Source organism: Cinclus cinclus, chromosome 14 (assembly GCF_963662255.1).
Source record: "Cinclus cinclus chromosome 14, bCinCin1.1, whole genome shotgun sequence".
Classification (NCBI taxonomy): domain Eukaryota; kingdom Metazoa; phylum Chordata; class Aves; order Passeriformes; family Cinclidae; genus Cinclus; species Cinclus cinclus.
Window position 1 is genome coordinate 19,170,126 of NC_085059.1, and position 27,652 is coordinate 19,197,777.

At 45.3% G+C, this 27,652-nt stretch overlaps 3 protein-coding genes across 5 annotated transcripts in view; all 3 read right to left on the reverse strand.

Annotated features, from left to right (window-relative positions):
• Positions 1-1,021: 1,021 nt before the first annotated feature.
• ATP6V0E1 (ATPase H+ transporting V0 subunit e1) lies at positions 1,022-11,506 on the reverse strand. Its single transcript, XM_062502584.1, has 4 exons — positions 11,394-11,506; positions 9,826-9,873; positions 4,694-4,820; positions 1,022-2,139 (listed from the first exon to the last, which is right to left on the reverse strand). Exons 1-3 carry the CDS (start codon positions 11,495-11,497, stop codon positions 4,727-4,729), a joined length of 246 nt encoding a protein of 81 aa, XP_062358568.1. The 5' UTR covers positions 11,498-11,506; the 3' UTR covers positions 1,022-2,139; positions 4,694-4,726.
• Positions 11,507-12,571: 1,065 nt separating this feature from the next.
• RPL26L1 (ribosomal protein L26 like 1) lies at positions 12,572-16,709 on the reverse strand. Its single transcript, XM_062502583.1, has 4 exons — positions 16,642-16,709; positions 15,688-15,860; positions 14,668-14,808; positions 12,572-12,743 (listed from the first exon to the last, which is right to left on the reverse strand). Exons 2-4 carry the CDS (start codon positions 15,853-15,855, stop codon positions 12,615-12,617), a joined length of 438 nt encoding a protein of 145 aa, XP_062358567.1. The 5' UTR covers positions 15,856-15,860; positions 16,642-16,709; the 3' UTR covers positions 12,572-12,614.
• Positions 16,710-18,357: 1,648 nt separating this feature from the next.
• ERGIC1 (endoplasmic reticulum-golgi intermediate compartment 1) overlaps positions 18,358-27,652 on the reverse strand; it is a 57,377-nt gene continuing 48,082 nt past the window's right edge. For all 3 annotated transcript variants that reach the window (XM_062501893.1, XM_062501892.1, XM_062501891.1), the window contains one exon: positions 18,358-22,026. In XM_062501893.1, coding sequence (XP_062357877.1) covers positions 21,919-22,026 — 108 coding nt within the window. In that variant the 3' untranslated portion in view covers positions 18,358-21,918. The remainder of the gene's footprint in view (positions 22,027-27,652) is intronic.

The window sequence follows — 27,652 nt, forward strand, 5'->3', positions numbered from 1 at the left end:
GCTGTCAGAAAAGAGGGATGCATGATAAAAATTCTGATACCTGCATTGTATGTTAAAAAAAAAACAGTGGCTGAATCACTCTGTTCTCATTTCCTACAGTCATGCAAAAAAATAAAGAAATTACCCCAAGCACTGTTAATTCTTGGTACACACAGAGCAGACCATTCTCCAACCACCATGCAACATCCAGCAGAACAGACACAAAACTATTCTTCCAGCTTTTTCAGTCATGCTACCACCTGGCACCTGCTTCAGAGGAAATATTAACCACTCTGGAAAAGGAGAATGTCTTTCTGGGAAGCACCTAGGTGAAAATTGCTCTATGGCTTCTTTGTCCTGGCTTGGAATAGCCCTTTTCATTAAATTCAGCACCAGTGAGACACCCCATGGGAATTCTGTTTTACTTCTCTCTTCTAGAGCAAGTGATAGCTTAGAACCTGAAATAAAAAGCTTGTTAAAGACAGGGCTAACACAATAAACAGCACTGAGAGTCACTGAGTGTTTTCTTTTGGGATATTTTACTTTAGGCTAAATATCACAAACAGATCAACATATTTTAAAATCTCAAATCTGCCACTGATACCTTGAAGTATTTCTCTCCCTCTCCTCATACAATGTCAACGTATTTTACTCTCCACACACTTCAAAAATCAAACAACAACCTTAAGGTTTAATATGATCACTTGGTTTCAATTTTCCTAGGAATTATTTGGTACAGACTGTGTAACGTGATGCTGTACAACATATTGCATGGTAAAACACAGCTCTTAGAAGGTAACGTGACAAAAAAAGATCCACTATTCCAGCCTCAACAGTTGCTATGCTTATTTGTAATAATGGGCACATTCTTCCTTCTTTTGCAATGCACACTGTCCAGTTTTGGATCACTGCAAGCTACATGTCAGAAACTTGGAATTTCCTGTGTAGCAATGAGTGCTGTCCCACCGAACATGTTAATGGTGCTACCCAAGAGGGAAAAGCAAATAAAATATTAACCATTCCATTATGTCCTTGTGCATAACAGTAAAGGGAGTAACTGTGATTTATCTGGCCACGAGGTAAGGAAGCATTCAGGAAGCAGAATTTATATCCTTTGAAGCTGTTGCTCAGCCAACAGCTGACCAGATCCATCCCCAGTCCCACGGACTCAGCTGATGCTGAGGAACCTCAGGAACCTCTTGCCTACGTTGCCATGTGCTTTCCCAGGTCTGCAATTCCACATGCAAGGGTGAGGTCAGTACAAAACAACTGCAATGTTTGCTGTTCAATTCAAGCCATTTGCTCCTATCAATACCCAGGGATTAAATCAGCCTCCTGTCAAAATCACTCTGAAGGTTTCATCCAAATTAACCACGTTGCCTTTGCTACTCTGAGTACTCCTCACACAATGAGAAGTTCCTGGAAAAAAGGCTCTCAAGCCACGCTTTCACTTAGTCCTGCACCTTTCAGCAATCTTAGATTGCAAATTTAATCCTATTATAGATCTACCCCAGAGGTCTCCATACAGGCAACAATCCCCCATTTATTCCTACTATTTAACTTCATTATAATTTATCCACATCATCTAAATATCCTCAGCTCTACTCCAAGTATCCAATTAAAACCACAGAAAAGTAACAGTTAAACATGGCACAAGAACATTTTGTATCAAGCAGAGGATTAGGTTTATTTCCAGGCATGAGAAATTTAAGGCCAGTTTCTCAAGAATACAATTCATTAGAAAAAAAACAACAAAAAAAATTGCCATCAGCACGTGGTACCACTGTTTCTCCTCTCCTCACACAGTTTATTGCACACATTTTTGTCCAGTGCAAGCAGAACAGGGGTGAACAGCACAGTGACAGACAAGCTAAGACCTGCAAATAAAAAGTGTTATTACAGATAAAATGTGATTCCATGACCCGTAAAAATAGAAATTTTCATCACATCTGGAGTTAACAGTCAAAAATTGACAGCACCAAAGAGGAGTATAAATTGCATTAGGCAGTCTGCTAAATGGAACAGTAGGAAAAACCACAGAATTTTGAAGAGGCCACTTGAAGAACATTAGAAAAGTTAAGGCATTACTGCAGGCTTCATATCCAGCCAGCTATGGAAAAGGCACCTTTGGGTCAGTGGAGTTTTTCATCTCTTCTTCACCTGCAAAGCAAGAGGCAACTTCATTATTCCCTTCCATGGAGACAATTTGTTAATTGAAGGCTTGGCTGTTAACCACAGCAATTTCCATTCCACAGATGCACTTAGCAGTGGTCAAGAACTGGAGATCATTCATCTGTGTGGATGTTTGCTTGGCAGTTTCGTTTCTGAAGTTACTGCAAGCAGTTTTAGTTACATTATAAGCCGGTAGAACAACTGCTTGCCTCGAATGTTTTCACTGCTGCAACAGCACCCAGTGAGCTGGATGACAGCCCTTCTCCACTTGCACAAAGAGAGCTCCTGCTCTGAGAACACAGACTGTGAATTCACCAAGCTGAGGAGAAAAAGGCAGTGTTGGATCACAGCTTGGAAAAGTCCACGGTGGATTTACCACGGCTACAGAGCTCTGTGTGCTCTTACACACTGCCATCCAAGCCATTAACCTGGTGATGTATCAGATGAATTGCTATAAAATCACTCCTTGGATGGGAGGGAGACTGCCTGAAAACACAGAGCAAACCTTGTGGAATTTGGCACAGATCAATCAAGCCAGCATGTGCAGAGTTGCTCAGCGGAACATGAGGAGCTCACTGGAGCATTTTCAGGCTGCTCAGTTGGTAAAGTAAAACAGGTTTGCTTTAATCATCCTTATTTTTCAGGATCTTTCCACTTTGGGAGTTAGCACTTCATTCCCTTTGCATTTTCCATACTAATCCACCCAAACCTCAACTGAAAGGAACAGGAGGCAGAAAGGAGTATAGTACATGTCCCCTGAATGCTGGAAAAGCTCATCTCAAAATCCAGAAATAACTGGTTGCTACACTGAAGGGAATCCAAGCAGTGTCAGAGAGATAGCCCAGCTCTTATCAGATGGAATCTCACTCACAGCTCCTGACCAGGCACAAACTCCACAGGAGCAAGGACAGGACATGGAGCACCTCAGCCCTGCAATAGCACTCAAACTAAAGTGTGTGACCTGTGACAGCACTTTTCAAGCAACAAAGAAAAATATTTGAGGATTATTATATGCTTCTACTTTTCTAAACTCATCTTCTTCAGAAACAACCTTAATTTTATTCCAAAATCAAGCCAATAAAATCAGATGAAAGGTTGAAACAAATTCCTTCATGTAACACAACAGCACTGCGCTATGCAGGGCTGAAATGCTCCATTAATACATTTTAAAATGGCAGCTCCTCAGAAACTCTACAGTCATCTCCAAACACAAAAGTTCCCTCTCTTCCTTGGTACAAGTTTAATTCCACTTCTCTGGAAAATCCTTCACTGAAATGGAGGGAAAGGCCTGATTCTGTTAGCAGGAGTCCAGACGTTGTGTCTCACCTCCTGCCTGTCCTTGCTGGTTTCCACTGTGAAGCCAAATTTTTATGTCCAGATAAGTCCAATTTCAGATCCCAGGCAACTGAATCATCCTGTGGGATTCAGGGATCTTTGTGCCCATTACCAAAACACACTGTTCTCTGTTTTAGCTAACTAATTATATGTTAGCACCCAAGCAGTGAAAATGCTCCTAGGAAATTCTGCTTGACTGACTTAGCTAATTACAGGCCTTGAATTGAAGCAGGGCCAAGTCTACCTTTAGCTTCTGCTTGGTACTTAAAAGGAGCTGCAGACACACACAGGCCCAGTCTGACAACATCTCAGTTCACAGGAAACCTTCTCTGAAACTGGGGAGCAAATGTCCAGGACACTTCACAGAAAGCATTTAACAGAGCTATAGCATCAACTGTCACTGCCTGCTGCACTGAACTGAGACTGTACTGGACAAGGACAAAAAAAAAAAGTGTTTAATTATTCAGTTACCAGCTTAAAAACTCTAATCACGGCTGCTTGTTTCCACATTTCCTTCATTTGAATCTTCAATTCCAAATGCTGCCCTCCTGAAGAAGCCCAACAGCATTAAGGTACTTTTAGTACAACACTTCATTTTTGCTGGCCCTGTCAAAAATCCAAGGGGCTGCAAGAATCACATTCCAGCAGCAGTGCCCAGATAGCAACCACCAGCTCACCTGGGATTAAAGCTGCACACAGGCTGTCATTAAAAACAAAATAAACCTTCAAGCTGTGAGCTCAGGAGATAAAGAACATTCTAATGGCAGCTCCCAGTCCAACTTCCCAGATGAATGAGGGCAACGCTGTGTTGCCTTGGAAATCAGGACAGGTCTTAGATGAAATGGTAGCAGGCTTGAGGAGAGGTTTAACAATTGGTAAAGATTAGGAAATCCACTTATGTTAGCTATTAAAAATCACCCCAGTCCAATTATATATTTTTTTAGAAGTAATGTTTTGTTCTCCTTACAAACCCCTGAACACAGCACCACACAACAGAACAGGAAGAAAAATAACTGTCAATAATTCAGATCAAGCTTTTCACGTATCCAATCAAGACTAACACCCAAAATGTTTCATTGCAGCCTACAGAAACACAGATTTCTCCCACAAAGAGCTACAGCAGTTAGAGCACACTGCTCACATTATTATTCAGTGTCTCCTGAAGCTTTAACACCCCAAATATATCAATAAATCTGATCGTACTCACCTGTCAATGAACTGCAGCACAGCACAGACATCCTTAAGGCCAGTGATATCTAAGATACCAGATTGTTTCATTGCTTAACTGCGGCCCAAAGAGAGGGTTGAGTTGAGCCAGAATTGCAATCAGCCAACTGCAAGACAACCCCCCAACCCAACAGAGACACATCAGCCAAATGACAGCTTGTGACAATGGAAAAGTTGTCCAAACGTGAGAGCTATCAGAGAAGAAAAGGGTATTTCAGGAAGGTCTAGGTTCAAATAAAAATTCTACTCAAGTTCATACACAAGGACCAGCCACCAGCAATGAAGTTGGGCCCCAAATCAATCTGCAACTGAAACAGATTGTCCTGTTCACCTGAAAGCAACACAAAACCACCTGACAGCATTGCCCTCACACCTCTCTTTTGACAGGAAAATGTTTTGGGACACATGAAACTCAAGTATTTGGGGGCTCAGAAGATGGAAACATAAAAGAGGCAGACCTTTTTTCAGTGCCTTTGAGGCATCCCTTAAACAACAACCTCTGAGAAACATCCTCTCTCTCATTTGCTTCTCAGTGCATGACAACCTGCCCTTGCAGACATGGCCTATTTTTCAAAGACTGAACAAAAGTGAATTTAAACCTGGCACAGAGGTCAAGAAACAGGGACTTGAAGCAAAAGGGTACAAAACACAAAAAAAAAGACCAAAAAACAACCCCAATATGACACAAACCCCAGATCATCAGCACAGCAGCCTTGTCACTGGAGAAGAGCATGAACTAACACTGCAGAAGCCATGGCCAGAACTGAGAACAAGAGGAATGTAGTTTGTGGAAAATATCCAGGAAAGCTAAACGGAAATAAATATTCCACTGTTAAAAGATATATTTGCTTTGTAAATGTTACAAGACTCAGAAAAAGCAATGGATGCTTCCATGGATTTAAATCTATGTTAAATACTAACTATATAAACACATTTAGTGAACACACTGGCTCATCTGTCTGCTATTTCTAGAATGCTTTGTAAGGAGGAGAAAAAGCAGAGCAGCTTTGTAATGGGAGCTGCCACAAATGTATCAGAGTGCTTAGGCAGTCATGGAAAATTCCACACAAACCTTGATGCTCTGACCAGCAAACCAAGTGCAGGTCGGCTGCGAAACGCCTGCAACAGCCACGGGTAAAAGATGTGGGTCAGACTTAAAGAAAACACATCAATCCTCTTCAGATTTACCAATATTTCTTTGCCGTGCCCCTTTCAGTTTTGCACGGGGTAGAATTCCAGCTAAAACAAGGAGCTGAGCCTGCAGCAGTCCATCAGTCAGACAAGCCTTGGAACACGTAGCAGGCTCTACAAAGGAATTAAAACATCAGCAAGACACCACTGAGAGCAGCCAAAAACCTTTAGGGTGACACGTTTCTACTTTGCTGTCCAAAGCAGTGACAACAATGTATTTTGAGATCATGGTGTTAAATCTACTTAAGAGAAAAACAAATTAGCTCTTCAAATTATCACGGAATTTCTTTGTGAGGGTTAATTTTTCAGATCCAACAGACAGATCCAAAGAGCACTGTGCCATCTGCCTCCAGCATCCTGAAGTAACACAAGTGGGAGGAGGGTAGAACACTAAAAGCCTGTTAAAGCACATTATTCCTTTTGTCACGGCAGAGCAGGAAGGAACTCCATGCAGGAATCTCTCACCTCTCAGCATGGCTGTGAATTAAACGAGCCGGGAGCACTTTCAGAACCTCAACCTATGTAACCAGGCTTTGGGAAAAGCCTGGTGGAGGTTTCAAAAGGCATTTGTTGGGCCCGTGCTGGATAGCCGAGCTCTGAGCCAGGGTGGCATTAGGGCAGCAGCACATTCCTCCTCCCTGCTCTTCCAGGGCTGAGGAATTGAAAGCAGCCATGAGGCTGCAACTGCCTCGCATTCAAGGTAAGTCATGGAAAAGCTTTTCCCGTGTTTTGCTTAAGTGATGCTGCTTTATACAATAATCCAGCGTGACAACACACAACAAAATGCAGCATTCAGAGGAAAACAAACCTCTGGATCCAAGATGCAATGATCCAGAGCTGCTAAAAGCAGGTATGGCATTCGAGCCACCCACAGGTCCTTAAATTCTACCAGATCCTACTTAGAACAGTTAATTATTCAGCTCAGACAAGGAAATTAAAGTCCCTTCTGCTGTACCAGAGAGATTTTTTAAAAGGTCTTCCCACCACAACTGCCATCTGTCTGTGCTCGTGTTACAAATTAAGGTCCTGCTATCTCTGTTTAAATGTCAATTTGGGCATCCATATTTTAATCCTGTTAGAATCAGTAGCAAATAATACAATTTTCCAAGCACCCTGTCCTCCATCAGGACATGATGACACTGTTCAGGAACTGCTTTGTGCACAGCAAAATAGATTTAGACCCTGGCAGTACCTCATGATATGGTATAACCTCTAATTTCTGCAGCAGTAACTCCTTAGGCTTCGCCTTAGATTTTATGAGGTTCCTGGGAATGGTTTATTCTTCAAAAGGCTGCTGGGTACAGGATCTGTACACAAATTAGATGCAAATATCTTCCACAAAACAACCAAATGAATCCCATGTAATCAATATGGTTATTCAAAATTACCACTGTTAAATCTAAATACAGAAGAAATGGCTTTAAGTTGAAATGTGACTGACTTTGAACTCAGTTCAGTGAAAATCAATTTGTCAGTCAGGCTGTGTTTAATGAAGACAGGAAATTGTTTGGTTGGTTTTTTTTTCTATTTTCAACTGGAAAGGAAACTCCAAGAGTATAAAAGCAGGTCTAGCAGAGAGTAAGCAGCTGTACATAGGAGCACAGAACAGCACCAGCCACCTGCTAAGGACACACAAATATTTGGGACAGCAGAAATTATTTTAATCCTAACATATCCAGTGAAGAACCCTCAGAAACAATTCTTTGAGCTTCCTTCAAAACTGGTGTGAAACAGTAATCTCTTCTTTAATCACCCAAAGTTAAGGTCTTAAATGTTTTCAATGCTTCCTCCCCCAGAAGGAAAAGATACCAAAAAAAATAAACTTCCATACGTTTGAATAAAACAGAGGGAAAAAGGTTGGACAAGATCCTTTCAGGCCCTTTCCAACCAGGGCTGTTCTACAATTTTATACAGAATAAATGAGCAAATAAAAAAATAAAGACTGCGTGATGAGGCAAGTTCTTGGAAGATGAGGACAAAAATCTGCTTTTTGTTGCACTCTGGCAACAAAAATGCAATTTATGTGGTTGGGTACAACTACTGAGGGTTGAAAACATCCTAAGATTTTGCTGCTTTTTTTTTTCCCAAAGTATAATTGAAGAAAGCCAAAGGAAATTCAGAAAACAAGTTAGAGCCCATTAGAGCAAACAAAATTACCAAAGAACCCCTGGACATGCAAGAACAAATTATAAAACATGTTAATGACAGTAGGCTTTATAATAGGTCTGTTTAGATAAAATAATCAATTAAACCTGTAAGTCAAATACCACTGTACATTTGAAGAGCTCACAGAACTTAGCTAAAAGTTAAGAAATTCTACAACAAACACATTTCACATCACAATCCAGGGGATGCTGCAGATGACAAAAGGTCTCTGCTTCAAGGAAAACTCTCCTTCAAATAATAAAGACACCAAACCCTTTGCCTCAAGGGTTTTAGAAGAGTGGGATATTATTTCTGTAGGGAAAAAAAAAAGAGAACTTTAAATTTAAACAAAACCAAAACAAAGCTCAACCCTCTTCTTAATTAAAAACTACCCAACTCACTGTAACATAAATGCAGCAACCCAGTAAAAATCACCAAAAAAGTTGTCCTTTCTTAGCCAAACATTTGGGACCTGTTATGAGACTGGGCTGCTACAAACTTCATGTGCAGGGCAAGGAGACCTTCACAGCACTGAGATGCTCAAATTTCAATCCCAAATTCAAGCTGCCTGCATGAATTCTCCAATTTCTATATCCACTCAGCAAAACTTAAATGTAAAAACTTCTGTGGATACAAAACAGACCCAAGTTTGCTGGACTTTTACAGTTAAGGAAGAATGAATTCTTATGAGTTCACATATCAAATACTCTGACTAGAAATAAACTTTCTATGGTATAAACTGCTATTAACCCTTAATATCACACTATTAACCTAAACCAAAGCTGTGTAAGTTGTACCACAGTCGAACCCAACAGGCCTCTCCTACAACATGCATTTCCCTAAATATTCATATTAAATTCCTTTGAATAGCATAAATAATGCCTAAATAGTTTCAGAAAGTTCAACTACTACTCGGGTTTGAATGGAACTCCAAGTAATAATTTTTATAACAAGTTAACCCTTAAGATCAAACCAGACTTTTACCATTTTACTCTCTATAACAATTTTTTTCAAAGTTATTTCTGCACAAGAGTTGCTTTTTTACAAGATCAGTCTCTACAGTTTTTTAAAAAGAGAGAGAAAAACACAAGCAAGCTTTGTCTTGCAGCTTCCAGCTACAGCTGGCTTAAATCTTGATTAAAAAAACATTATATGAAAAGCTCTCAACAAGTCACTTTGTTATTGCTACCAAATCTCCTACAGAAAGGAGGCAGCCTCAAAATACACTGTGCATTTAAACAGAAATGCTCTTAATATATCAAAGTCTCACTAAAAAAACCACCATACAGCAGCTTTCCCACCCACTACTCAACCAGATTTTAAGAATATACTCAAGGAATCTAAAAGCAAAACTGTTCAGTGGGTTTGAATTACTATTACCTCAGAATTAAATACAGAGTGGAAAGGAAAAAGGGAAAAAAAAAAAAAAACCCTAAGAATCAGGAAAATCCTAGAATTGACCATACTCATACTTTGAGCAAATGAGGCAGTGAACTGGTGAGGAGGAATAGCAAATCCATGCAGAGGACAGCTCACAGTTATGTGTCACAGGACAATAAGAGGAATTCAAGTTCCTTTTAATTCACTATTTTCCAATTGGAAAATCTCTTCAGCACACTGAAGGTCTTCAGGACTCAGAATTCCAAGAGCTGTCAAACAATGGGTCTAAATCTCTATGACACATTCAAAAAACCTGTTCCGAGGCTATAAAAAAGGAACTTGTGATGATAACAGGACTGGGCCTTGCTTAAGAGGCAGGACATTATTTGTACTTACAACAGGTAGCAGCAAACAGCACAGGTCACCAGCATAGTGTTGATAACCCTGCCAAGAAGAAGGAAAAATGTGATCAGGTGTGGTGTTGTGACTGACCACAAGATCCACAGGGAAAAACCCCACAGCAAACAAGGACAAGTTTAACTTTGATCATATGAAAGATGACTCAACGTGAATGCTCTGGATTCTTCCAGCTGAGTAAACTGCAGAGAGCCAGATCTGCAGGACTGACACAGCTCTGCCCAACAGTTTACAGCTGGATTTAACAAAATCACTGTGAACAGCAGCAAAATCTGATGCAGTGTCCTTCACATTAGTGAACCACTGAGGATGGATGTACACCATAAACGCTTTCTCCATTTGTGGAATTCTAGTCAAAGAAAATTGTAGTGTCAAATTGTCACTTTTAATTTCATATCATCAATGAGGGGTTTACAAATCAAATACAAAATAAAACCTCAAAGCTGTAGAATAAAATTCTCCTTTCTTGGTGAAATGCAACTGTGTCAGAAACCACTGGAAAGCTGAAAAGAAGGAAGAACCAAGCTCTTGAAATTGATATTTCCATCTCTGTACTTCCTCCCCCAGCTGAGTAACAAAACCTCATGGTAGGTCAGTAACTTCTGTTGGTGAGGCACAGAATTCCACACTTTGATGCCTGGAAGCCATTTTTCCAAGGTATTTCTGAGGACAGGCACGTTTCCAGGTATAAAACACACATCAGGTTTGAAAGTGAGGCAGGAAATATCAGAGACTGAAGAATATTAAGGACTTAGATAAAGAACTGAGAGACAAGACAGTTGGTACCTGTAGAGTAGAGGGAGTGTCAGAGAGAGGAAGAGAGATTAAGAAGCCATTATCTCCTAGAGAAAAGAGAAAGACAAAAACTAGTCTGCTTTTTAATCTGAGCAGCCACAAGCACTGCAGGCAAAGCCCCAGCTTGGAAGCCCTGTTGTCCTCAGCTACAAGGGCACCAGCACACGTTTAACCCAGAACTGCAACCCACTACTGCAGCCCTTCCAGTCTCACCCAGCGTGAAACCAGAGGACGGTGGAGTAAGTTAGGAAAGGTCAAGTAAGGAAAGAAAGAGGAAGTTGTTGCTCAAACACCGCCTGATAATGAACCACCTTGACACAGAACGTTCTGTCTGCAGAGGTTTCACAGAATGGTTTAGGCTGGAAAAGGCCTTAAACCTCATCTCGTTCCACCTCTTGCCCTGGGCAGGGACACCTTCCACCGTCCCAGGCTGCTCCAAGCCGCGTCCAACCCGGCCTTGGACACTGCCAGGCATCCAGGGGCAGCCACAGCTGCTGTGGGCGCCCTGTGCCAGGGCCTCAGGGGAAACCCAAACCCGTGAGGGGCCCCAGGGGCGGCTGCTCCGCTACACCTCAGCCGAGCCCAGGCCCGTCCGCGCCGCGCCGGGAGCCCGCGGGGCTGCGGCGGCCCCGGGCCCGGGCAACACCGGGGCGCCTCAGAGCGCCGGGGCCGCCTCCGCCGGGGCCTCCCCCCACACCCGCGGGGGACGGAAGGCAAAGTGCTCGGTACCCGCCGCTACCCCAGTCACTCACCCGCGGTTCGGCCCTTTGGGTACGAGCCAGGGCAGGACGCCGCCGACCACCCCCCAGAACACGCTCATGACGATGATGGGCACCGCCAGGCCGCCGTACGCCATGGCCGCGCTCTGAGGGGCGCGGGGGCGGTGCCTCCCTCTACGCCGCGGCCGGCGCCAGCCAATCAGAGAGCGCTACGTCACTGAGCCGGCGGGAGCGCGCGGGGCGAGAGCGCGCGGTGCCATGGGATCGGGACTGGAACGGGATCGGGACCGGAACGGGAGCGGGGCCGGAACGGGAGCGGGGCCGCCCTGGGATCGCTGGCCCTGTCCAGCTCTCATCCTCATCCCCATCCCAAAAAGGCTGCCTGCCGGGTAAGAGGACATGGAGCTCCCCGGGGAAGTGAGGATTCGGGACACGATCCCACGGAGCAGTTCCGCACCTGGAAAAGTCCCGGTAATGAACAAACCTCATGGAATTCCTCAAACACCCACCTAAGGTGAAGAAATTTCATAGTAAGCAGCCCGAGCTGGAGGGACAAAACCTCTGAGCCTTCATGAGAGAAACACATTCCCAGTCCATCTAACACAGCTTCACTGTCAGGCCCATGAATGGCTTCTAAAATGCAATTTTCCTTGATTGCCAGTATCCTCTTTTTCAGATTCCACTGTTCTTCAGGCAGATTGATTTCTTTCTCTTCGTACCAGCAATCAGAGGGCCATTCACTGAGACAGTAAAGTCATTTAACTGCTGCAGCAGCTCTCAGTTATGGAGGTATGAAGTGCCAGGAAAGATCTCTGACAGAAAAATTCATCCAAAACAGCACCACCACCAACACTGAGACTGCTTCACCCCATCCCTTCCCAAACCAGTCAGCTCTGCCTCGTGAGTACCACTCTATCCCCAAGCTCTGCCATAAGACCTGAATTAATTATATATTCAGTGCACAGAATTAACATGTTAATATGAAAAAAATGGAGGTATCTAATGAAGAGACAAAAAAACAATGACTATTAAATGTTTCAGGGTTGCACTGCTCTTTCAGGTTAGTTGAAACATTACAGGGAAAAAAACCTGTTTTTCTTAACAGCACAAATCAGTACAATTTTATGTATTTTTTACAAAGCCAAAATATAAAGGATATGTAAATGCTGAGCAGGACACGTCAAGATTTTTGAAAGAAGACACACAACAGGTTGAATTTTAGCAGTTTTTTAATGGTGTCAATCAGGAAAACATCTATTCTTGCATCTTCTCGATCGTCTCCTCCTTGTACTTGCCCTTCTCCTTGCCAACCTGGCGGGACTTGGCTTTACGCTCCAAGATTTTCTTGCGGTCCTTGTCCAGCTTTAGCCTGGTGATCACCACCTGGAGAGAGCACAAGGAATTCAGGGTCCCTGTGCAGAGGAAAAGGGCAGCAAGCAATACCAAATCCACCTGAGACACGGCACAGAGCTGATGACACCACCAGAAAAGCAGCACTCAAAGCTGGCTGTGGACACTTCCAGGTTTGAAACACCACAGCTTCTCCAGGCACCCTTTGCCTCACCACCCTCCCAAGGAAGAATTTATCCAACAATTCCTGTTCCTGCCTCCTTAAACTGGCAGAGAAATTGCTGTGTTGGTATTACTGAAAGCATGACTTGGAAAACAGAAGTAACAATCAAATCCTAGAAATCCCATATAAGCACACTTTCTCCTTAATTCCTTGTGCATTTAGGTCTCTCTTAATTGTAATTCCTACCTCTTTGCCCAGGAGAAGTACAAACTGTTCACACAGCCAACTGAAAGTCTGTAACAAACATTGCTCTGCTCTCTTTGCATTAATAACCAGAATCTTTATGCAAAGCTTTATTGAGGTCCAGTTCCCAATTAATGAAAATTTTCACAGAGTGAAGAACCAGCAGAAAATTCTGTTTCTCTCACTGCTGTTCAGCAGACAGATACGTGCACTGGCTCCACCACAGTGTCACGTTGTCTGTCAGATGTTGTAGCTGCAAACAAGTCGTGATGTTTTGGAATAATTCTGCCCTCTCTCTGCTGAATACACCAAGCATTTACACCACAAAACCTGTTACAACTGGATTTTTTTCCACCAACACTTCCATCTTTGTGCCCACATGGCAAGGCTGAAGCAAACCGGATTCATCTGCTTCAAGCCAGGTTTTGGCAGTTCTTGTGTTTAGTTTGAAATACTTCCTGTTATGATCTAAATGGGCTTTGCCTTGTTTTCACCAGCTCTAAACACCTCAGGCTAAACCCGGATTCAGAAGTATTCATGCCACAATTGCCAGCAAGAACAATCACAATTCTGAGCATTTATTTAAGCCTCTCCAACATCCATCCTCTTCACCCAGTGCAAGTGCCACATAGCAAAGATGAAGGATTGCTTTAAGTGATCCATTTTGTGCTTTGAAAACATCAATCACTTCAAAGAAGTATTTCAACAAGATTCCAAAACCTCTAGCTGCTTTCTACTCCTAGAAACAGTGAAGAGTTCTTGGTTTCAACTCACATCTCTGCTCATAACACCCTAACGTTTCCTTGTGGTAGCATCTCCATTCCTTATGCACAGAATGGTTTGGGTTAGAGGGAACCTAAAGATCATCTTGTTCTGGGCAAGGAAAGCTTTAACTTTCCCAAGTGGCTCCAAGCCCTGTCCAACCTTGCCTTGGGCGTGTCCAGGGATCCAGGGGCAGCCACAGCTTCCAGGGCATCCCTACTCTCCCAGGGAACAAGTTCTTCCCAATATCCAATCTAACCCTGCTCTCTGTCAGCTGAAGCCATTCCCAATATCCTGTCACTCCATTCCTTGTAGAGTCTCACTCCATCTTTCCTGCAGCTCCTTCAGGCACTGAGGCCACAACTGTGTCACCCCAAAGCTTCTCCTCTCCAGGCTGAGCAATCCCAGCTCTCCCAGCAGAGCTGCTCCATCCTCTGCTCATCCTGGTGCCTCCTCTGGGCTCTCTCCAGCAGCTCCAGATCCTTGCTGTGCTGGACCCAGGGCTGGGGCAGCTCTGCAGGTGGGCTCTCACCTGAGCAGGGCACAGGGGCACAATCCCAACCCCTTTCCTGCTGCCCACTGGGGATCAGCCCAGGGCATGGGGGGCTCCTGGGGGCCAAGGCAGGTCCAGCTCTTGGCCACCAGCACCCTCAGATTCTTCTCCCAGGGCTGCTCTTGCCCTGACCCAGGTGCATTCCCACCACCTGGTAACAAATTCTACCCAATCCCAGAGTGCCCATGTGCCCTCCAGCTCTGCTGGCAGGTGCCAGCCCCCAGGTTCCCCAGTACCTTGCTGGGGTGGATGCCCACGTGCACGGTGGTGCCATTGGCCTTCTCCCGCTGCACACGCTCGATGTAGATCACGTATTTCTTCCTGTACACCTGCACCACCTTCCCAATCTGCTGCCCCTTGTAGTGTCCTCGGACCACCTGCACAGAACCAACACACTGAGCTGCACTCCCAAACCACCCCTGGAACAGCCACCCCGTCTTACAAACCATGAGTGAATTCCCCAGGATGAAACCCCAGCTCTGCTCCTTGCACGCACAAACCGCAAAGCCATGAGTGACCAGACAATTCTGCATTACTAACATGGAACATACAATGGATCAGGATTGTGTTTCTCTCCCATTTTCCCTGCAGTAAACCCTAATGAGGGAGCTCTGAAGCTTTGCAGCCAGGTTTCAATTTTTAATAGTTTTTACCCCAATTTTTCACTTATCATTGTGTTTTATATAAAATGCCATTTAGGTTGGACTAATTTCTAGTCTAATCTTTCAAATACCACAGGTTGCAAACAGTCTATAAAAAGAAATTATTATTTACTTTGTCCTTTACTGTTGGAAGTTCTTAGCACAATGATCAACGTACATAGCTGAAGTGCAGCAGAACTGCCAGCACTCTTGTGTTCCTGGTGTCATCCCTGTCACCCAAGTGAATTTTAGAAACACTTGACAGCCCATGTCATGACTTGATTAACTTGTATTATTTCTGCCATGCTGAGGGCAAAGCTCCAGCACCAACATGAGTTAGTCTCGTCCTTCCCGTTTGCACAGGCTGCACATGACCACAGCACCCCAGAATCAGCTACCTTGGAAAACACTTCCAAGATCTTCAAACCCAAATTATGACCCATCCCCACCTTGTCCCCAGCCCAGAGCACTGAGTGCCACATCCAGTCATTCCTTAGACACCTCCAGCGATGGACACTCCAAACCTCTCAGGGTAGTTCCAATGCCTTTCCATGGAGAAATTCCTCCTGAGAAGTGCACAGAGAGAGGCTGAGGTGTGCCAGAGCAGGGCAGTACCTGGACCTCGTCGTCCTTGCGGATGGGCATGGAGCGCACGTTGTACTTCTGCCGCAGCTCCTTGGACAGGGGCGAGGACATGATTTTCCTGCGGATGTGGGAGGGGGCATTGAAGTGCCGTTTGCGGTTCTTGCTTCGGTCCGAGGTCACAAAGGGGTTGAACTTCATTTTGGCTGCACAAAAAAACAACAGTTGGAGGAGAGGTGCTCACAGCACACACACTACACTTCATCACCCGTGCTCACAGAGTCTCCCACGGCATAAAAAAGCCATTTCAACTGTTTTTAATCCCTCCACTGATCAACAGACGCTGATATCCCAGGCTCCAAGTAAGGCTGAAGCCTCTTCCCTGACTGGCAGTGACTGACACAGGTGCACATCAGACCATTCTTTCAATTTAAAGCGCCCCGTTCTCAGCACTCAGGACACCTGGATCCTGCCCTGCAATCACGCCACCGCTCTTATTTATATCAATTTATAAAAATGTGTATTTTGGGCTCGCAGAGAGAAGTCGCACTGCTCCAGCACTTCCAATAAGGCTCCTCACCAAAACCTACATGTAACACAACTGCAAATCCACGATACTTCTGGTCTCTCCCAAATTATAGCAACTGTGCTACAGGACTGTCTGTCATGGCATCATGAACCGGGACAGCAAAGAATAAATTAAACCAAGGATGAATTAAATTAAAGGCTGGTTTTGCTCAAGTGCACACACCGGCACCTCCCACGCGGGCTGGGCTGCGTTAACTCAATAACGCTTTAGGAAAGCACAGACTGACGGAGGCCGAGCTGCCCCCGCGGCCCGAGCTCTCCCCGTCCCGCAGCTCCGGGAGGGCCCCCGACCACCCGAGCCCACTCCCGCTCCCTGCCGCTGCCCCGCGGAGGCCCTGCCGGCCGGAGATGGCCCCGGATGGCCCCGATGGCCCCGGATGGCGACTGCCCGAGCCTCACCCGCTGCCGCCGCCGCGCCGCCCGCCCGGAAGAGGAGGAACGAGCGCTTCCGCTTCCGCTTCCGCCTGCGCCGCCACTTCCGCCAGAGCCGCGCCCCCTGGCGGCCGGAGGGCACAGCTGCAGCGGGGACAGAGCCGGGATAGAGCGGGGATAGACCCGGGACAGAGCGGGGACAGAGCCAGGATAGAGCGGGGATAGAGCCGGGACAGAGCGGGGACAGAGCCGGGATAGAGCGGGGATAGAGCCGGGACAGAGCGGGGACAGAGCCAGGATAGAGCGGGGATAGAGCCGGGACAGAGCGGGGACAGAGCCGGGATAGAGCGGGGATAGAGCCGGGACAGAGCGGGGATAGAGCCGGGACAGAGCGGGGACAGAGCCGGGATAGAACGGGGATAGACCCGGGATAGAGCGGGGATAGACCCGGGATAGAGCGGGGATAGAGCGGGGACAGACCCGGGGACAAAGCGGGGATACACCCGGGACAGAGCGGGGACATACCTGGGAGACACCTTGTATAGACCTGGGCCACACCTGGGCCACACCTGGTTATCATCCCTGGCGCCCACCTGAGCATCACACGCTGGTACCAACCTGGTACCGAGCTGGCACCATCTCCTGGTACCCATTTGGGCATCACCCCCAACAGACCCGCTCCCCACCTGGGCACTGTCCCCAGCACCCACCTGGGCACCCTCCTTTCGGTCAGTCCTCCCCTGCTACTCACCAGCAGCTACTTCACGAATGAGGGTGAGAACTGGTCCCTCAGCCCCAAGGGACACCAGTGACACCAGTTCCAACAGTCCCATGTTCCTCAGCCCAAAGGGACACCCACCAGTGACACCACTCCCATGTCCCTGCTCCTGTGTCTCTGTCACCTGCATCCCTGTCCCCATAAACCAGATCACCTGCACAAACCACTTCCCTTTCAGGTAGATGTGGCCCTAGTACATATTTTCAGGACACAGATTAATTTATTTTCAATGAAAATTGGTAGAAAATAACCAATTAATTGGCTGAGACACAGTTTGGTTAGGTTTGGATTGGTTTTTTTATAAAGATAGGCTGGAAAAGTTTGGGACTGAGTTGCAGCAGGCTGGGATTTGGACAGACACCTTCCCCAGAGCCTTTATTTGTCATTTAAAGAGTAAGGGACTTTCAGTACCACCCCATCACTTGTGGAAAAGTGAGTTCCAATCATTGGAACAGGCAGGATCTCTTCCTGCACAAAGATCTTGTTCAGCCCACACCAACATAAAGGGAATTTTTTCTTAAGATGGTGCAGATATCTTGAGCCCAAACTCACTGTGGTGTAACCCCTTACTTCTCAAACTTTAATAATTGCATCAGACATTTATTTCTAAACAGTTACCTGGCAAGGCTAAGTGGACATTAAAGGAGGAGGGGGATAAAAATTGGGTTATTTCATACACCAAGGAGCACAATGAAAGCCAAACCCAGCAAATCCCAAGCACAGTCCACTCACCTTTCCTTAAAAAAAAGGGAGGGTGGGACACTTGGTGCTGTACAAAACCGAGCACTGAATGTCCAGACATGACTCAGGGCTGATTACAAAAGAGCCTCGTGCTAACTTTCACCACAGTGACCTGGCTCCCAGTGATTTCACTGTGTGATAACGCTCAGCTCACTGAAATAATAATAATTAAAAACCAAAGGAATTTAGATTGATTTTGCAACAGGAGCGCAACAAGAAGCCAATCGAAACACGTAAGAGTTTTATTTTTAATTATGGAACTAAAAAGGCTAATAGTTTATTAACATAAAGTTGCAAATTAAAAAGACAAATGCCAGAACTCCTTAACAGTCTCCACTGTAGAAATATAAAAGACTTGTGCTTTAAACATTGCTGTACCAGACACAGCAGGGCTGCTCCTCCTCCCTGCCCCTCTCTCCCACGTTCTGAGGACAAACCCCTCACTGACATCCCTAAACTGCAAATTCAAACAAGTCTTGTAAAGCAGAGACTCATCACAGCCATTCCCAGCCCCGACAGCCCGCGTGTCACACAGAGAAAGAACATGAAATGAGAAATATTCAGCAACTGGTGGCAGACAGGGCCACCTACATTGCAGATCTCATTTTTACAGCGCACATAAATGCAAGTGTTTGAGAGATCAGATCAAATATTCACAGATGCATCTCTCCTGGATGTTTGTACCCCATTTCCATTTCATTTTCTTTTAAAAATGTTCTTCAGCAGTCCAGATACTGCCTAGAATACACCTAATAACTTTCCCTACAGCTAGAAGTTTTGAACTCCACCATTGCAAAGCATTCTATGCCTCAAGTTCTCAATGCAGGGGTGGAGTCTGGAGTTACAGGGAATAATTTAAATTGGGAGTTTCAGATATTTCCTCGGGGATGTCTTTCTTGGAAACCCAAATACTTCTATCAAAACACTGACTTGAAATGGCAAAGTCAGAACTGGGGGATTCCTTCTGACCTGACTCAAAATTCTTTTGTTTGCAAGGACATTTAAAAGCACAATTTAGCTCGTTTTGCCTGCAGAAAATTAAGATTAAAAGTGAAATCTCATGGGTGCAGAGGCAGTAACTGCCTTGCTTTCACATGTGGGGAGATGAAGAGCAGATTCTTCTGCAAACACACGAAGCAATTCCATGGTGTGACCCGAGCCAGCCATGCCTGAAGGTCAAAAGGGCAAGCTCACCACAACTTCCAACAGCCACAGAAGGTGGCCTTGGCTTGGCAGCACCCAAAGGCTTAGACCTGGTTTAGAGAACCAAGGTACAGATTGTTCCTCCTGCCAGAACTTGAGTACAATTTGGTTTCCACATCTTAAAAAAAAAAACAAAAACAAAAACAAGCAAAAAAAAAAAAAACCAAAACAAACAAAAAAAAACCAAAAAAAACCCAAAAACAAACAAACAAAAAACAAAACACAAAAAACCCCCAAAACTAAACTAAAAGAAAAATCCAGTGATTTATTACCTTATTACATGGGATATTTTGGCAGAGACAGCAGGCACACTGCAGTGTGATATCTCCCAAAAAAAACCCCAAACAAACCAATTTCACTGGTCTGGACTGCACAGGAGGCAGTTTAATGCAGACAGGGAATGGGCAGAAGGATGGGAATAACACACCAAGAATCTGCAACCACCTCTGTTTGTGTCAAAAACATTGTTCTAGAAGAGACATTCCAGAAAATGAACTGTACTGCAAAGATCTCTCCTTGCTCAGCTCAGAAGGATGCACTAAATAAATCTCAGCATAAGGAAGATGCTAAAATATAAAAAAATCTCATGGTTGTAATCCACTGTTCTCAAACTGTCAGCAAATACTCACCAAATCCAAAAGGAAAAATTAGGACATTTTAGCTGTGAGTTTCAGCTGGTCACAGTGGATTAGAGGAAATCCTTCAGCCAGCAGGAGAAGCAATTGCCATGGAAATTCCCACATCCAGAGGGTTCCACTCGCAGGACACGGACACACACCCCAGATGAACACAAGCATCTGATTTTCAAGTTCATTTTTGTAAAAATGCTGTCCCAAGTCACTACAGGGAAGAGCATGGCAGGGGGACAGCAGTTGGCTGCTGCTTTTTGGTGGGTGGATAAAACTAGCTACACTTACCCTGCTTCCAAAAAAATGGGACAACTTCAACAGACAATCAGGAATTCTTTTGAAATGCATCTGACTCTAACAATAACACTGAATATTCAACAATTCGTATCATCACAGCATAAAGTTTGGATATTTTGCCTCCAGGAAAAGGCAATGAGTATCATCCAAGAGAAACCCTGCAACCATATTAGAATTTACAGCACTGATTTTGAGATTTTTATGTTTGCTTTTTTTTTTTTTTTAATCTATCCTGAAAGACTTAAAATTTGTGTATCCTCAGCTCAGGCATTCACAAGGCATGTGGAGACTGTTGCTACTCAAGGAACATTGATGAGGCTCTGGAAAATGCACTGGGGGCATTTGGTCTCATTTTTGAGACCTCATGCCCACCACGACATGCAAGACACCCCTGGCAGGAGTTTTCCCCTCACACCTCCGTTTTTTGGAGGCTCCAGAAAGCAAGGCTTGAAGGAAGGGACAGGGAAGCTCAGGTACCATTGTAAGGGATCAAACAAAACTCCCAGCAAGGGTCAGCCTGTGGGAATGCTGCCCTGTGTACCTGTGGGAGAGCAGTGTCAGTCCAGGGCTCAAAAAAGATGCCTTGACTGAGTTTTGAAGGAAAAGGGAGGCACCTTAAATCCTGAAAAGTCAGAATTCCTGTGTTTGACAGGTGTATTGAATATACACACACAAAGCAAGAGAGGAAGCTGTGCTCATCCACCCAAAAGGCTGCACCGTTTTTCTGAGCACAGAGAATATAAAACCTCTTTTCAAAAAAACAACAACAACAATAAAGCAGAAGTGCAGAATTCAAACTTTTGGGTGGTCTGTGTTTAGAAACAGAAGAAATAAAAGCTAATGCTGTAAAGACAACTATTCCCTTTCAAAGCAAAGGCCACATAAAACTGTGTTGCTCAGTTTGGTTTTTACTTCATGCCACCTGTAAACACAAGACTGGATATTCAGTTAGTGGGAAGAAATTAAACCACTTTTACATCCAGAGTAAAAGAAATGCCCTCCACTGCTGGGATCACAGACTACCCAGGTAAAGGTAGCTGGGGAAGGCTTCCTCTTCTCCTTTTTTCACTTCTTTAGAAAGGTTGTATCTGAACAACTGAGCTTTCAATAGAAGCACAAAACATTTCTTGACATGTTATTTCTGCCCTCTGTCTCTTAGGTTTGCTGTGGGGACTAACACTTCCCATTCCTCACCAACAGATACATCACCTTTTTTGGCACCATGGGTGGAATTTCTTCCTCATGTGTAGTTTTTGCCCTATACAAAAGTCGATTGTCTGATCATGCAAATCCTACAGAACTCCAAAAAGTGCCACAAGACAGTTCAGCTCTTTGCCATCTACTCCCTAGCTTGTACACTGCCATAGGAACCTCCCAGAGCACAGACTGCCAGCCTTACTTAGATCTCATATGGCATTTCAACCTCTCTTTCTGGGGGGAGGGAATCGAAATCCACACCCTGATTCTACTGATTTTTCCCTCTCAGAGCTCTGAAATGCATGGAGATTTCTTTGATTTGCTGAAGATGTCTTCACTGAACAGCCTGATTAGAGAAAAACATACTGATTCAATCAAATAGAAAATAAAGACAAAAACAGGTAGTGGTAGATTTCTCAATCTTTGCTCCTGTCCTTGGAGTCAAGGGTAGTTTCACTGCTACTGCATTTTGCCCAGCTGGATCTTCTTCCAGGCCTCTGATGCTGTGAAAATGCAGGAGTCCAGGATCCCAGCTACAGTAAATGTTCCTCCAATGATGGCACATATCTGGAATTACACAGAGAGGAAACACGTTTGTCACCAGTGAGGGAAACTTTTACACAGCTTAAACTGGAGGAGGGATCCTGCTGCTGGGGGATTTTCTGGAAGCACAGTAAGAATTGGGTAAAAGCACTGGGGATGGAATTACATGATGATCATTCACAAAAACCATTCCCTACAGTGGAATAAATTAGTGCTGAACTCCTCACAGCCTGAGCCCATCACAAATCCCAGCTCCCACAGCTTCCACTGCTCCTTTCTGGGCTAAACTCCACCTAACTCAGCTTTCTGAGTTAGTTTCTGTTTTTTTGCTCACATCTTCCTACTACTGTTTTCTGTTATAAACACCACAGTCTAGTAGTCTTTTCCCCATTTCACAAGATAATCACCTACAAACGGGCAAAAGACACTGAAAGAGCACGTGAAGGGCAGTGACTAACAGAGAAACCCAGCTCCCAGTGACACCACAGCTCTGCCTAACACTTTCCATGACAAGGGCTGCTGACAGCAGCCAACTTAACTCTTTGTGGGACAGAGTTTTCCACACAAGATGTGGACCTTGGGTCAAATTAAAACACATAATTACTTCTAAGAACAGGGTTAGGGAAAAAAAATTAATCTCCTGATTAGCCTACTTCACTTCTCAAGTGCTACAAAAACACAGGAATATTCTGTGTACTCTGTCAAACCAGAGTCCTTGTGGAAACAGAATCACAGAATTGTTTAGGCTGTAGAAGACCAACAATACAAAGCATTTCCCTGCTACAATGACACACTGCGTTGGGATTACTCTCTCCTTCAGCTCCTAGCTTGTAACAAATCCCCTTTTTCCCAGGCAGGCCCTTGTCAGGAGATAAGCTCCATATCTTGTTCCCCTTCTCACAACCTGGTGTTGTTATTCTCAGAGCCACCTCATCCTACACAGCGTAAAAACCCAAATTAAAAGAGCATCACAGTTACGAAGTAAAAAATGTGGGAGTTAGGAAATTAGAACTGTGTAATGAGATCATGGCTGGTAACATTTTTAGGGGACATTGTGGTGTATCACATTGCCTGCTGGCACCCTGGGACTTTCTACTCCTCCTGTGGTGTTTGATTTCTGCCTCCCCACCAGGTGATTTGCATGACGCCAGTCTTGAGCACAACCCAAATGTTTTTTGTATCAAAAACAGTGTGGCAGCAGGAGCAGGGCACTGAGTGTCCCCTGTGCTGGCACTGCTGAGGTCACACTGGGAGTGCTGTGTCCAGTTCTGGGACCCTCAATTCAGGAAGGACATGGAGGGGCTGGAGTGTGTCCAGAGAAGGGAACGGAGCTGGGAAGGGGCTGGAGCCCCAGGAGGGGCTGAGGGAGCTGGGAAGGGGCTCAGCCTGGAGAAAAGGGGGATCAGGGGGGACCTTGTGGCTCTGCACAACTCCCTGACAGGAGGGGACAGCCGGGGGGATTTGGGATCTGCTCCAGGGAACAGGGACAGGAGCAGAGGGAACGGCCTCAGGCTGGGCAGGGGAGCTCAGGGTGGACAGCAGCAGGAATTTCTGCATGGAAAGGGTGCTCAGGGATTGGAACTGCCCAGGGAGCTTTGGATCCCCATCCCTGGAGTGCCCAAGGAATTCCTGGGGGTGACACTGAGAGCTCTGGGTTGGGGACAAGGTGGGGATGGGGCACAGCTGGGACTCCGTGGCCCTGTAGGTCTTTTCCAACCTAAATAATTCTATGATAAACGTTATAAACCTGCAACCCAGCTAGCCCAGAAGGAAACTGGTGCCACACTCACACACCCTGCCACGTCTCTTCTCCCACACAGCACCCCATGGGCAAATTCAGAGACAAAAAAATAATGTAAGAGCAGCAGCAGCAGTGCTGAGGGGAAGGAACAAACAGCTCATGAATGGTGGGCGAAGGCAGTGAGAACCACAGCTCCTTTCCCTGGGTATTTATAACCAAGAGATGAACAATTAGTGAGCTCAGTGAAACAGGGAACTGCAGGAAACGTGGCTTTTGCAGGACACTCAGCATTCCAGCAGATCAAGGCTGCTAAAATCAGAGCACCAGCCTGAGACAAAGTCAGGATTTTTAGGGGACAAAAAGCTCTAGCTCCTGCCTCTGTGGTCCCCTCCCTGCTGTCCTTCAGGGCATGACACAGGGTAAGCTCCCAGGGGAAATGCCCACCATGGAGCTGGGTTATTTCAGCTCAGAGCAGCTCAGCTGACAGGAGATGTCACACCACAAACACAAACCTCATCCAACAGCCAGATCCTGCATCACACAGCAGGAAAATCTGACTTCAGCAGCACAAGGGGCTGGGGAATAGAAAAAAAAATATAAATTCATCTGCAGAGCTCTGTAGTGCTGAGTGGGGATGAGTCACACACACCTGGCACTGGCTTGGGGCCTCCTGCACACACAGCTTTGAGTCCTGGTGACAAAAAAATGAGCTTGGAGTCCCTTGTGACCAGTGCTGGGCTCTAGGTCAGCACAGGAGCTGCACCACGGTGTTCCTTTATCATCTAATACGTATGGGGAGCAGGCATCAGACACTTCTTTAGATTTAATTATAAATTATTGGGAATTATCTGTGTTTAGCTCCATGAGGTCTGTTTGATTCAGGCTCAGCTGTGAAAGGATGAATGCAAAGAGACACAGAAGTGGGATAATCCCAGTGAGAGTCCTCTGGGCATGAGGAATGCATCTGGAACAGAAGGTGGTCACAGGAGACTCATGCCTAAAGGAAAACACAAGTGGATACACAGGAGGAGGCAAGGTTGCAAGCAAGGGTGACAAAAAGGTGTTAGATATATGACTGTGCTCCTCTGGGATATCTTAAAGTCTGAAAATTACATTTGAAGTCAGAGGGGACCAGTAGGACTCTCAGGCAATTCCTAAGGTAAGCTGCAGAATCCCACCAAGAGATTTTCAGCACATCTTGCAGAACAGCATCTTGCTTTAAAAATGCTACAGAACTGAATCTGTGACATCTGCCAGTACCAGCTCCTATGGCTGAAATCACTCCGCCTGCAACCACTCTGCTCCAGTTCCCACCCTCCATTATTTCCAGTTTAATGTTTTTTTCACACCTAAAGGGCAGATGAGTCCTCTCATACCAGGACAAAATACTTATTTGGATTTTGAATGCTTCAGCAGAACTTTGGCTGCTTTTCCGCCTGCTCTCCCCTCCCAGCCCCTACACTGATCTCATGATAAAACCTTCTTTCAGCTTGGCCACTTACAAGAACTCACGAATTTTCAGCAGTGAAACTTTTCCCCTTGCTCCATAACCTCAACCAGGAGGTCCTGAATGGCTTCTCTTTATCAGGGATGAGTTGATTTTAAGCAGTGCAGTTTGACAGCCAAAACCCCCTGTGTTTAACACTCTGCCAAGTGTCTGTGGCTAACTCCAGGATCCCTGGCAAACTCAAGGAACAGTGGCAGTGGCACCACTGACCCACAAGTAATACAAAATCCTTTTTAGTACTGAACTTTTCTGAACACGACATGTAAAGAAGAAAAACCAACAACAACAACAAAAAAAAAAAAAACCCAACCAAAAAAAACCAAACCAAGCAAACAAAAAACCTAAAAAGAAACTTATGCTAAATCCTTTGCTGCTCTTGGCTGTTCTGAAGTTTTGGAGTGACAAGGAGCATCAGACAACCTTGGCAGCAGCAGCAGGAGATGCCTTTGGCTCTCTGCTGAACAGCCAACACCCCTGTCCCATGGGATCACCTCTCAGTGTGTCCTTCCCTCCAACACTGACCCCCCTAAATCCTCTCTGAAGTCCCCGGGATCACCCCCCAACCCAGGACTAATTTAAATTTACTGAAAGCCACAGAGGAGCCCAAGTAAGCAGTGAAGGAGCCCCTGTCCAGAGCCTGTCTTGTGGTTTTTAAACTGAACAGCTGCTGGCAGAACAAGCTGATGCCTTCCACAGCCAGGCAGTGACTCCACACACCCCAGCCCAATCCCTGCTGGCCCTCAGCCCAGTGCTGGTCATCACTAACTGGTCTCCAGAGCAACTGTGATGCAAAAGGCCAAGCTGGAGACACAGGAAGGGGCTAAAGAACAGATCGTGTCATCCAAACAGGGCAGGGCTGGAGGTGTTGTGATCCTCTGCAGTGCTGCTCCCCCTCTCCCAGGCTGCTCAGTGCCACCTGCAGGGCTGTGAAGCTGTGATGCAGAGCCAGGGCTGCCCTCCTGTACAGTAATCCTGGCCCAAAGGAGGTCCAGAGCAGCTCACCAGGGCCACGTGGCCCAGACTGAGAGCCAGGATCTCGCTGCAGCAAGGCTCTGCTTCCACACCTGAGTGTGTCTGACACACCTGTGTGACATCCTGGCACAGCCCCTGCCAGCACCAGCACCATCCTCATCCTCCAGAGGAAGGACATTCAGCTGGAATAGCCCCCAGTGAGCTGCCTGGGACCACAGCCATTCACAAGACCAAACAAAGCAGCCAAAATTAACTGCAAAACTCTCCTTAAGCATCCCAACAGCCAGAAAGTGCCTGGATAACTGTAAAGCCAGACCAGGGCAAAACTCATCCTGGGGCCAGTGACTGGACACTCAGACTTAGTCCAGTGAGGAATATGGTGTGTGGAGAGGACTGTTGTTTTGGGGAAGAGGAGAAACTGAAATTCTTATTTAATGAAAATTAATCAACCTTTAAATCTACTCAGAAATAGAAGTGGAACCAATGTTCTGTTTTTGGATTCTCAGTAGGAAACACACATTTCAGTTTTTGAGGTTATGAGATAAAAACCCAAAAATGTCACTGTGGCAACCACGGAGGAAACTCTCTCCTGTGGTCCCTTGTATCAACTCAGAAGCAGGGTATCATTAAAAAAGATGGTTTTTTATAGGCATATAATGGCAGATCAGCAGTGAACCAATGCTGATAACAAAATTAAAGAATAATCCCAGCTATCAAATCGTTTCCCATGGAAACACCTCCACACTTTCACCCCCAACAAGATGTGTAAGAAACCCCTGGGAGCATAATTTTAGGGAAAGAAGCAGAGGCAGAATGAGATGTCAAGTCATGAAATGCTGATGTTTGACCTTTTTCCGGATTACGTTTCGAAGCCAAGCAGATGTGCTAAGAAGAGAAACTCTTTCACCACAACATTTTGGTTTTATTTCAAGCCCCCTTATCTGGTTATTTGTGTATTCCAGAGATCACTGTCTAAAGTTCAGTGAAGGGAACTTGCTGTTTATCAGAAGTTGCAAAATCAAAATCTTGAAGTGCAACTCTGCCACACTGTTTTTGTGACTTCCAATTAAAACAGGCAAAAAGTTTAAAAACCAGAATTTGAGGTCTTCACTCCAGCCAATTTATCAACTGCTTCACATTCCACCATGCCTCACTGGCACAGCTCACTGCAGCTTCAATTTTAAGCCAGCTCCCTGAAGACATTTGTTTTTTTGTTTTTTTTTTTTTTAAGTTCTGGAAGATCTTTAAATAGCTCTTTGCATAATGAGTAGTTTGGCCAGCACAGCTCTGTTCTGGATGCTGAGATCAGGACTGCAGGATACTCTTTGGACAGATCCAAACGTAGCTCGTCAGGAAAACACCTCTGGAATTTGATAATGCAGCTCTTCTCTACTTCTACCCAGGAGTAAATGCCTGGAATTGGCATTCCC